The 12,966-nt window shown below is 33.9% G+C and overlaps 1 protein-coding gene across 1 annotated transcript in view; it reads left to right on the top strand.

Moving 5' to 3' along the window:
- Positions 1-12,444, top strand: part of ZFAND3 (zinc finger AN1-type containing 3) — a 108,585-nt gene extending 96,141 nt beyond the window's left edge. The window contains exon 7 of the mRNA XM_014055804.2: positions 9,933-12,444. Coding sequence (XP_013911279.2) covers positions 9,933-10,087 — 155 coding nt within the window. The 3' untranslated portion in view covers positions 10,088-12,444. The remainder of the gene's footprint in view (positions 1-9,932) is intronic.
- The last annotated feature ends 522 nt before the right edge of the window (positions 12,445-12,966 follow it).

Here is a 12,966-nt window from a genome sequence, read left to right as displayed (position 1 = left end):
AGCTTGGATGATAATTCATGTGACTATAGAAATACTGACTATGAATTTTTATATCTTCTGAAAGACTACATTTGCAGCATCTTATTATAAGGATCCCTCTGTTCTTATTAATCTAATGATTAACAGACATGTTGATCCCCAAGATCAAAATTCTTCTGTTCTTCCTAAAGAACAAATAAACATTAGGGGACATCCAGCTAAGTAAATTGTGAAAGTTTTTTTCTTATAATCAGCAGCTCTGCCAAAGGGATCTCTAGTAATAAAATCTTGATATTGAACTCTCTGCATAGAGCTCATAAAATCCACGTCAGACATCCAGGAAAGCCTAAGGCACAGTCCCATCCTGTCAGATGGGAACTACTCAAATCTGTGTGGCAGAGTGACATGATCTAAATTTTATTTCAGTAATGGTACCCTTTTTGATAGTATTTAAAGAAAAACCTAAAATGAGTATTAAATTATTTTGTTTCTTATGTAAATTTCTTAAATTGAGTCTCCAAAATTATATAAATGTTGTATATAAACGCTATTTGAGCTGTAGCTGTTTTCTAACTTTATATTATACCAACTCCAATAAAATTATATATGTGAACTTATTTTTTATGCATTAAACTATTCCCATGCAAGTGAAATATTTGTTAAGTGAACTTTACCTCATTTTACAACCTTTTGTGCCACAGTTGTTAAATAAGCCAATGCAGTTGTTAGATTAGTAATATGGTTGTTAATTGAATCTGGCTTCTCCATTGACTTTGCTTGTAAGAAGTTCACAAAAGGTGATCACATGACCCAGGGGAACAGCAACTGTCATAAATATCACTCAGTTGCCAAGTGTCTGAATTTTGATCACATGACCATGGGGATGCTGTAACAGTCATAAGTTTGAAAAATAATCATGTCACTTTTTTCAATGCCGTGATGGGGCAGTGGTTAGAATGCAGTACTGGAGGGTACTTCTGCTGACTGCCTTCTGACTGCAGTTTGGCAGTTCGAATCTCATCAGGCTCAAGGTTGACTCAGCCTTTCATCCTTCTGAGGTGGGTAAAATGAGGACCTGGATTGTTGGGGGCCAATATGCTTATTCTGTAAACCGCTTAGAGCGGGCTGCAAAGTCTATTGCTATTGAAATGCCACTAAATGAATTGTTGTAAGACAAGAACTAGCTGTATCTGTAGACAATTGTTGCTAAAGTAGCCTAATTTCTATATAAGTAGACTGAAGAATGCACATTTATTTGTTATGGTAATTGGTTCCATTGTTGTCAACATAGCTATTGTAACCTAGGACTATATTTAACAATATACATATCTGAAATATATTTTTATTAGATAGATAGATAGATAGATAGATAGATAGATAGATAGATAGATAGATAGATAGATAGATATAGATAGACAGACAGACATACATACACACATACACATACACATACACATACACATATAAATACACACAGACATACACACATACTATACTTATTAATGATAATCAAAATGGCATACTTGTTCTCCTTTAGAACATTAATTTAACACTACCTAAGAGATGGGATTAAGACTTCCAAAGGCCAAAACCAAAATAATTCTGTATGGGAATATAGTAGACATTGTCCTTAAAACAGGCTTTTAAAATTTAAAACTACAGCTAGGCAATGATTCAGCTACTGTTGCATGCAAAATGCAATGCATTCTAATTAAAGATAAATCCTACAGAATTAAAATATATCCAAAAATAGCCATTGAAAACCAGTTTATCAGGCAACTAACCTGTTTCCTAATTAAATGTCTAATTAATGATGTATGAATATGCATAATTTACATGAGAAAAAGTCTGAATATGAGTTTTCATATTTTAAATATTGCTAATTTCTTAACTCTTCCATAGCTTCACTGAAGTCTGCTTGTTTTTTAAATATGTTTCTAAATTACCTCAGAATAGCCCACTATTATCTCCTGTACATTCAAGGAAAATATGTCTCTAAAACAATATCTCCCTTAAGCTTATCAATACTGTAACCATTCATCAGAGGGACTTTTTCTTATAATAATTATAATTACATAATAAAACCATATCTTGGGTTTCTTTCTTTCTTTCTCCCTCCCTTCCTTTCTTTCCTTCATTTTTTGATATAAAGGAATTTAATTCTATCAGTTAGGAGTAAGTTGATTGTTCGTTTATAAATATGCACAAGCTTACAAATCTGCCTTAGAAGTCCTGTTTATGTATGCCATTTGCTAGGCAGTGAAGGTGAACCTTTTGGGCTTAACATGTCAAAAATTAGGAAAATGCCTAATTTGACCTGCTGTCATGTTGCGCATGCACTCACCTAAACAACAGAAAAACAATTATCTGTCTCCCTTTAAACAGTGACATATGGTGGCAGCCTGCAGCTTGCCTGAAGTAGAGGCATGTGTCTAAACTTCACCCCTAGCACCACCACTGCCACTCAAAAAGGCTACCTTGCACCATTCTCCAAGGCCCACAAGCTTGTTGTCTTTCTGTTGACAGTCCTCTGATGATGTTTCAGGTTGCATGAGGCTTCCATTCTTGAAGTGGCTTCAGAGCATGCTCTTTTATGGTATCCACAGCCTCTGAAAACCACAGAAAAGCACATGGTGTTCTCTGAAGATTTTTGTGCATCTTCTAGTGGGTTCAGAGCTTGCAGAAGAACATACTTCAGGCCTCCAAAAGTTGCTTGAGAACAGGGCATGCTTTGTTGGATGTTAGCAAACATCCAACAAAGCTTGGGGTGTTACCCAAGCATTGTGGCATGTCTCTTTTGATATGTGTGTCATAGGTTTACTGGACTAGGGCCATTTGGCAAAATAATGTAGACATCGGAATCTTCCTTGATTCTGGTACATAGGTTCCAGAAATTCTAGCAATTTCTCAGACTTTTGTGGGGCAGAGTTCAACAGGCTCTCTGCTACTACTCTTATTGTTAGTACTTTTGTTTTATATTCATCTATATTGTTGTAGATTAAATTGTATTGCTGTCAATCTCTCTCTCTCTCTCTCTCTCTCTCTCTCTCTCTCTCTCTCTCTCTCTCTCTCTCTCTCTCTCTCTCTCTCTCTCTCTCTCTCGCGTATTCTCTATATTAGAAGAAAGATAATACTTAGATTTAATATTTTTTCTGGAGGGGGGAGAGGAAAAGTTAATAGAAGATGTTAAGATGTAATTGGTGGAATTACAATATTAATTAGAGTGTTTATTTGCCAAAATATTGATTATCTTATTCAGGCATTGGCAGCAAATATAAGTAGCTATTTTGCAAAAAAAAATTACTTCAATTGGAACAAACTAAGCTTTAAGGGCAGGAATATATAAAAACAATGACTGCTTATAAGGTTAAAATGTGTAGAATTATAAAAATGCCTAGCTGTGCCTAGAAATTTGCGGTTATTTATTCTTGTCTTATCTGTCTTGCATTTTTATTGCACTGAAGCAAAAAACAGAAGATACAGATATGTTGCCAGGAAGTGCTAGTAATGCTTGTTTGTTTTAATTAATTTGTTGGTTGCACTTTAGGTTTTAATTAAATTCCAATTTTGAGATGGGGTATGTTTGTTTAGATAAATGCTCCATAGAGTGGCTTATAAAATAATAAATTTTAATTCAGGTAAATACTTTGTACCCATAGATGTTAGAGGCAGAAATCCAAAACTAAGACTAAAAACTTAATGACAATTTTGATATTATAGCTTCTGATAAATTCACACCTGAGTGAAAGATAAGATTTTTCCATATAAATCTTTACTAATTGAACACACATTTTTGGCTACTTGGGAGAAATTGCTGCAGGGACACTGAAAAAAATATTTGAGTAATTCTTGCTGAGATATAGTCACTTCTTAGTCTAGTATGGGAAACATTGCCCTAATTCTAAACAAGCTTTATTTATCCATGATTGCACTGGCTTAGTGAAATATATTAATTATGACTGAGATATGGGTCTTCATGTCAGTTTTGACTATTAGTGACCACTTAGATTTTCTGTAGGATAATCTATTCCAAAGTGGTCTTTCAGGTCTTCTCATAGTACACTCATTGCTATTGTAACTGTGTCCATATTGCTGCTTCTGCCCTTTCCTTCCATATTTCCCAACATTACCAGTTTCCCCAGAATTTTATAATCTTCATATCCAAAGTATGATTATTTGAGCTTGGTGATTTCTTTTTCAAATAAGAACTCTGCATTGATTTCTTTGATGATCCATTGGTTTCTTTTCATAGATAGCTATGCACAGTATTCTCAGGAGTCTTCTCCAATACCAAAGTTTTAAAATGCCAATACTCTTTCTGTACTGCTTCTGCATATTCCCAACTTTCACTTCCATGGAGTGTCATGGGAAAAACATTGCCAGTACCATCCTGATTTTTTTACTGGTATTTGAATATTTTTTTACTTCATGTCTACTCTACCAAGTGCAAATCTGTGGCATATTTCTTGGTTGCTGTTTCCATTACAGGTGACAAGTCAAAATAGCCAGAAACTATTCATACCTTCACAGTATCTTCATTGTCAATTCAAAGGCTAATTGCTATACTCGTTATCATTGGTTGGGTCTTCGTTATATATATTAACTACTACTGTGCCCTTTGATTTTTATTACTAGAATTTACAGATAATTTACATTTTCTGCTGTTAAAGTAGTGTCATCAATATAGCACACATTATTGGTGTTATTTCCTAAAATTTCAAAATTAAACTTGTCTCCTTCCAGTATAGCATTCCTCATTATATATTTAACATATAGAAAATATATTTTGAAGCTATTACCAACAACCAAAAGGCATTTTAAACCTAAAGCAAAAGCAAGCAGATTCAAACAAACATTATAAATGTATATTTTATATTAGATACAAAGCTAAAAATAAATAATGCTTTTCACTTTTTTTTAAAAGAGGGACAAAATTAACAAACTCTTGAAATATCAGTTGTGTTACCTCTGAAGCAAAGTATATTCATATGATTAATAAATATGAATATCAAAGAAAGAATGCAAATTCATCAAAACCTACTTCAATCTAAAATAGTTTTTAATGTGAAAAATGATAATTTCAGTGCTTCACCAGTATTTCATTTCAAGAATAAGATGCGTATAGTTTAATAAAAACTTAAGTTAGATCAATTATCATAAGGTGTATTTTAAGCAATGAATCAAAACACGTTATTCATATGAGTGATTTATGGTACACCTGAGGACCACCTCTGGATTTTAAGTATGCAAAGAACATTGCCTAAAATGAAACCTTCCAATATTTTTCGTGAAGAAGCATGTTGCTTTTAGTTCCCAAATAGTGTTTTCCATAGGGCATTTCCCTGTTGGATGCATCCCAGAAATAATATCTTTGTAGAAAGTTTCACATTAGAACCAGCAGTAAGCCTTAATTAAAGTTCTTCAAATTAAGCTTTGTTCTCATTTATTTGGATTTTCTCTAATGTCTTGTATTAAAGACTATGAGAGGAGAAAAGACATTAATTTGTTTACTAAATAAGTTTGAGATGTTGAACAACAGAACAAAGTAGAGTCAGAATCAGGACATATTAAGAGTTATTAAAATTGAATATTGTTTTTAATAACCTAGAGTTCTTTTCAAACAGGAGAAAGCATTAATTACCATTGGTGCAAAAGGGAATTGGCTAAAGGAGATAAATTATCAGCAAATATAAAAGTTCCTTTGGGAGCTTTGTTGAACTTGACTAATAAGATGGTTTTGTTTTTGGAGTACTCTAACAGAAAGTATACATGGACCAAGATTGGCATCCGTTGCTATGCTTTTGGGATATAACCCAAAACATGTTGTTATAGTGGAACATTTTTGTGAACTACACTCCAGTTATAATTAGCTGGTAATTGAGGATTACCACCTTGATTTAACAAAAAAACAATAAAACTATACATAAAGAGAGAAAACTGCCAAATGCAGAGTCAGTATTCAGCAAAGATTTATGATCAGATAAGTAACATGAGAAGGATTAATGGAGCAAATGGAATAATACAAAAAGGAGGTTCGTGTTTGTTGCACTGTTTACAACAAGGTCATTGACTGGGTAGATTGTGCCGGGCTATGAAATATATTAAGATTAATATGAGTACCAGGACACCTGATTTATTTTTGAAAAATTCTTATAAAGTAGTGAAGCAGAAGCTGCTGTTATAAATTAAATTTGAAGAAACAATGTTTTAGAATAGATTTGAGTAAGACATAGATGCATATTGGCTTTATAATATTTAAATGTTATATTGCATATATTAGTGGAATGCAGGTTGGAAGAGAACAGAGTTGGAATCAAAATTGTTGTTTGAAATACTAACAATTTGACATATGCAAATGACATACTTTATTAGCCAAAAATAAGAAGATTTTGGAAATAAGAAAATGAGAAGTAGGGAGTAGAAAAAAAAAATCTGTGTTCATCTTAAATGTTAAGAAGTTGAAGGTAATGTCGTTGTATGCTTAGTGAATATTTAATTCATAGAGAAGTAATAAAGGTTATGTGTAGTTTTCTTTTGTTCAGCTCAAAGAAGGACAGTATGCCTCCGAAGTAAATATTAATCCTTGGTAGGAAAGCAGTGACTCTCATAGATGAGATTATGAAAAACAAGGGTATTTAATAGCAATAAAGAGAAGAATGGTGAAGACAATAATCTTCCCAGTTATGTGGCTATGAAAAGTTAACAATTGGATAAAAGAAAGAGATGCTTTTAAATTACATATTTAGAATAGTTTTTAAGAGTATCATGGGCTGCAAGAAAAATTAACAAAGTAAAGGCTTAAGCAAATGACAAACAGAAAATTGCACCCTTTGGGCATATAAGGCAAGCAGATGATGGACTAGAAAAAATCCCCATTCTTGACAAGGTTGAGGAAAACAGAATAAGAGAAAGTCACTGAATAAGTTGGGTGGATGTAATTACAGAGTTGCAGTTTTTCCAAGGAAATTACTAAAATGCACATGTCTGTGCAGTCAAGCACAATTCATAGCACCTAATGTCTAACCATATATATCTGACTGATTCTATGAGACTCTAGCTTACTTTCTAGATACTTCTTGAATTTGTTTAAGTATGGATCTGCTGGTGTACACCAGAGGTGTCAAACTAGCGGCCCACAGGCCAGAAGCGTCACACACAGGCCACACCCACCCAGCTCTGCAAATGGGAAAATGGGAAACGTCATGTGATGGTAACATGACGCGGTGAGTTTGACACCCATGGTGTATACTATTTTTTGACATGTGTAGGATATATCCTTAAATTTTCCTAGATCACAACTCTTAAGTTACATTTTCTCACATTAAAATATTATATAAATGAATTAATTTAGGCAGAAATAGAAATGCCCACTTGCTGATGAACAGCATCTGCCAGTAAAACAGATTTTCCCTATATTTTCAAATCCCCAGTCCTTTGCCTAATTAGTCTCGCTACAGCACTTTTTAGGAAAACTAACAGGAGGAGCCCTGTGCATGTGCAGAAAAATCTACATTATATAGAACATCAGACTGGTGCATTTTATAAAAATCAGGCTCCCGCTCTGAAATACTTCTTAATTCCTCTGACCTTCTACCATTTTCTTGGGGCATGTGCTTGATACCTTGTTGCATAAGCTTACAATTTGTCAGTATTTCTAGTCATAAGATCCAAGTACTAATAACAGAGCAATAGTTGCAAAATTAAACCCAGCTAGTAATATGCATTAAATTTTTTAGCCTTGGCCACCAAATGATCAGAAATATGCTTCTTACATAAGAGCATATTAACTTTAACATAAGATTTCATAACAAGGCACCATTTAAAAACAAACAAAACAAATTCAGATTCTTTGATTACCTTTTACGTTCGATTGCTATGTTATACGGACCAGAGAAAGGGTTGTTGGTCATTCTCAGTTCAAATATAATTATTTTGCCTGAGACTTAACTGCAAAAAAAATATGGAATGTTACCTGTAGTTGTTGTATTGTGCCCAAAGCATTCTGAAATAAAATATTAACTACTCATTAAAAAGATTTGTATTTTACATTTCTGCCTTAAGCAGAGAATCAGTAAACACTTATGATCTTGTTTGTTTCTGCTGAAAATTAATTAAGAATCACTTTTTAGAAAATTACTGTCTGTAACCTCTTATGGTATAGACATGTTCTAATGAATTATTTTCCCTTTGTTAAGAGTTCATTTAATAAGGAACCTCTAGAATGGTTGAGAGCTAAATAAAATTGTATACTTTAAATCTAAATTCTTTTTTAATTCTTTTGCTCAGAATAATTTATGTTGTGCTCCCCAGAACCGGAATTAGGCAGCACCCAAATAAAATAAGTAATCAACTATAGGTAGTCCTCGACTTATAACCCTTATTTAGTGACCATTTGAAGTTACAACACCACTGAAAAAAGTGGTTTATAATTTGTTCATCACACTTATGACTGTTGCAGCATCCCTATGGTCACATGATCAAAATTCAGATGCTTGACAATTAAGTCATATTTATGATGATTGCAGTGTCCTAGGGTCATAAGATCATTTTTTGCAAACAAAGTCAATGGTGGAGTTATATTTGCTTTACAACCATGTTACTTATTTAACAACTGCAGAGACTCATCCAAGAACTGTAGCAGGACAGGTTGTAAAATGTGGCAAAACTCGCTTAGCAACAGAAATTTTGGGCTTTTACTACATACCGGTTGCCTTATCTTTTAATTTTGTTTTATTTGTTGTACAAGTTTATAGAGCTCACATATTTTCTGTAAAACATACTTGCTAGACATATATGTTGTATCAATGCTCACTTCTGAATGCAAAAGTAAAAGGAATAAATGGAAAGAAAATAATTTTTAGAAAAAGTATGTGCATTAGTTCCAAAATTGTTTTTATTATTTATTTTAAATATTTTACAGTAAGTTTAAATTCTTAAAAAAGCAGTGCTACTTAAAATAAATACAAAAGTCCTGCATTTACTTGGACCAAGAAATCATCACAGCTAGAAAATTCTGTGCAAGTACTTCAAGAATTATACTGATGTTCAAATGTATTTATATTTTTAAAAAACCCAAGTTGACACATACTGTCTGGCACTATGTAGTTCAGTAGTACATAAATTTGCACTGCCCTTATCTCTGAAAATTTCTAGATATTTTTAGGTAAATCATTCACCTTTGTCAATTAGAATTTCAAATTACCAGCAAAGTGCAAAAATTCATGGAAAAGGTGAAAGTGAAAAAGCGGTAGCAGAATTTTGTACAAGAATAATAGTGTCATTGTTGAAGTTAGCTTTGAAGTGGCTCCAAATAAATTATCTGTAAAGAAACACATTTTTATTTTTTAAATAAATCTGGCACATGGCTTGAGCTGCTGATTATAGATGGTTAGCTGTTTCACACAAACATAACAGCTAACAGCTGTCAATGTTTGCATGAAACTGCATCAGGTGTTCGGATTTGAGAAAATATACTTTGGCTCTATTGCTATAAATCTTCAGATGCTGCTGATGAGATTATTTATTACATATTTCACAGGTGTCAGTTTCAAAATTAACTCTTTCAGTTGTGATTTTTAAAATTAAAACTTCCTTTTCTCTGGGAAAATTCCATTAGAGGATTTCACTTCAGGCATGAGTTTCTATACTGAGATTATATTTTATATGGAAGGCACAATATCAAAAATAATGACTTAATGGAAAGATTTAATGGGTAATTTAATTAAAAAGATTTAATGGGTAGTTCTCTCTAGCTGTGGGTAACCTGAAGGTTTCAGTTGGTTAATTTATTCCTTGTAGCATTCGATTATTTAGTGTCTAGAAGACAAAAGCATGCGCTAAGGCATATACATTTTTTTTTGTAGTAATTAATCTCTCTTTAGAAGCTCTTAGTGCATTCCTACCATTATTGTCTATTCACTCTTCTTTTTTCTTTTTATTTTCTGTCCTTACAGGTTATGTGTTCTGTATGTTGCATCGCCTGCCTGAACAGCATGATTGCACATTTGACCACATGGGACGCGGGCGTGAAGAAGCCATTATGAAAATGGTGAAACTGGACCGGAAAGTTGGGCGATCATGCCAGCGCATTGGCGAGGGCTGCTCCTGAGTGGCAAGACTCTTCAACCAAATGCTGTTCTCTTAGTTCACTAATGTTAGCCTTATTTAGGACAAAGTCAGCCAGACACTTGTACTGGGCAAGTTTCAGACTACAGCCAATCAATTTCCTTTCTTTAGCCAACCATCCTGGTACTGTAGTTTAGGAGTTAAATGGTGATCAACACTGATTACTGGCTGGTTGTTAAGGTGCCTACTAGCCACTGTATTAAAAAAATGAAGACATATTTTTTGAGCATGGCTAGTGGATTGTAACAAAAATATGAAGGCTTCTATTATTGCAGGAGTCAAGTTCTTACAAACAAACAAAAAGCCTTATGTTGGGAAGTGTACAGCAGCTGAGTAGAAACTGATGTAAAAGACTGCTTATGTGCATACCACGCTGGAAGAAACTATCTTTATTATCCTGGCTTTCCTGTCCTTACTATTAGCTAACTTTGAAGAGGTGAAACTCTGCTTGAAACAAGCAGGGTGGTTGCTAGACCTAGAAGACCTAAACCCTTATTTTTGCTATTTCCACGCATGTCTTCTAAGGCCACCAACATCAGGAAATCTCTTAGGATAGGAACAGCTTTCTAGGAAGCCAAAAAGAGGGGACAGATTCTTATGACAACTTTTATATTAGATGAAAATATCAGATTACAGGGAAATTATTTCTTCACTAAGGTGGAGGAGGAAATATCTTACTTTAAAACTTAGTGCTATTTTGGAACAAGCAGTAAACAGCGTACATTTTCTACACAGCATCAACAACATTTCTTAAGTGGCGTGATCTAATTCCATATGCCAACCCTAGTTTGCTGTTTCCCATCAGACAAAATCTGATTGGCTCTTGTTTGCCTTTTGCTAAGTGCAGGTATCTGATAATTGAACAAATAAGGCTAATTCACAGCACGGTAGCCATGCCTGGATTCTACAGACTGACTTTCTGTAGCTAGACATGTATTGAGGGGTAAAGGACATTTTGTAGCAAATGGAATTCAGTTAACAGTATTGGGGGAACAACCAGGAAAATCACCCTTTATTGAACTGAGTTTGTACACCTCACTTCCAGTGTATTAAGGAGATAATCAAATGGGCTGTCCCAGCCTTGTGACTATGCAGCTTGGTACTCAGTGAAGGTCTCTGCTCATCATCAGTTGCGAAGCAAGTGACTGTAAAATGCCTTGCATAGAATGGGGACTCTCCAGATCTGGTCTTTTAGAGCTATTATTCTATACTGGGTATGTCAATTTCATTGAACTGAACTGCACATTTTTTTTGTTGTTTGTTTCTTTGTTTCTAATGTGCAGTGGTTTCCTCTAGCTACAGGCAATTGTGTCTGTAAGAAAAATATATATATATTTATAATGGCCTAACGTGGAATGTTTACCCCACAAACTGGTTAGTGCTCAGTTAGCAATTTGGAATTAGATCTAGTAGGGAATAGGGAAGGGTTGCTGGAAGAAGGGGATCTGTTTTGTCTCTCATTTTCACAAATAGAATATACTAAGCCACCAAAAAGAGTGAATTCCCTCATATCACTCTTTAAAAAGGTTGTAGGGTAGAGCAGCTTAAATAAGTCACTGACTGCTCTGTATGTTCTGAAGATCAGTGACTAGTTTACAGGTTGATTTGTATTTAATCTGGTAGCCAGTATGGCCAGTGAAGGAGACTCAGCCTTTGCCTATATTGCAAATTGGTGAGGAATTCAATCCACCATTCTAAAATTCAATATGGAAAAGCCATTCTGTGTTTTACTCAAGGCTTTGAAATCAGCAATGGAATTTCCAGCTGCATATTCTGTTTCCTAAGGAAGTATTCTCCTGTCATCGCTATGTGGGAGAAACCAGACAATTTTCTTTGCGTTTGCCATGAAGAGTTTCAAACAAACATGGACTTCAGCTGCTGCCACGCTATGCACTTTCTTCCCTTCTAAAATCCTAGCATAGCATTTGATGGACATTCTGATTGATATACAAGACTTTCAGATTAATAACAAAGATGCTGTTCTTCTCTTGTTAATCTTTCTTTAGCCCTGATACACGTGCACAGTTGATTTCAAGGTATCTCTTGAGCAAACACTACTCAAGTTCATGTGGATTATGGACAATGTTCACTTTAAAAAGTGTGGGGGGTTGTTCCTTTGCAGTATCTGTTCTGTGAGGTTTGTTAAACGTAAAGAAAGCTTCAGTTCTTGTAATCTTAAAGAAATCTTATTTAACCCTTTTTGTGTTCTAGATTTACTTACACATGTAGCTTAGAGCTCAGTTTTAGTTTAACATTGTGAAATATTAAAAATGATTGTAATTCTTTTTCCTCCTGCTTAAAAGAAACAAAACCATTAAACAGATCAGATTAAAAGTTGAATTCTTCTCTGAGTTTTGCAATAGGTTCCTCAATTCAGTGGCTACTATATGGCATATTTTTTAAAAAAAAAATTATTGTGAAATTTAAAAAGATAACAAATACTTCATTACTGGTCTGTAGCCTTCAAATTAAAGCGTATCCTAAATACTAGATTTAGGTGGCCATTTCTGGCTGAGAAAAACTGGGTCAGAAAAAAAGCTAAAACTATGTTCTTTCCCATAAGAACAATATATTTGATTTTGACATTTTATATCTATGTAAAAAATAATCTCAAGAGTGTCAAAAGATCTCAAGTGTCAAAAGATTTTTACAAATGTTTATACCCAGGAACAAAGATCAGTCTACGAACTGGTATCATTGTTCTGCCATAAATATGTGTGTCTTCTGTAGCAGATGTAATTCACGTTAACATCCTTGTCTAATTTTTCACTTTATTCATGAATTAGTTGAGTTTTCATGGTTGTTCAGTATATATATATATCTGAAATAATTGCATAACAAAACTCAGCAAACAAAAATCCA

This window comes from Thamnophis sirtalis, unplaced genomic scaffold (genome assembly GCF_051295495.1).
Source record: "Thamnophis sirtalis isolate CommonGarterSnake01/CBP01778 unplaced genomic scaffold, rThaSir2_p1.2 scaffold_6, whole genome shotgun sequence".
Classification (NCBI taxonomy): domain Eukaryota; kingdom Metazoa; phylum Chordata; class Lepidosauria; order Squamata; family Natricidae; genus Thamnophis; species Thamnophis sirtalis.
This window is presented reverse-complemented; position numbering and strand designations above follow the sequence as displayed.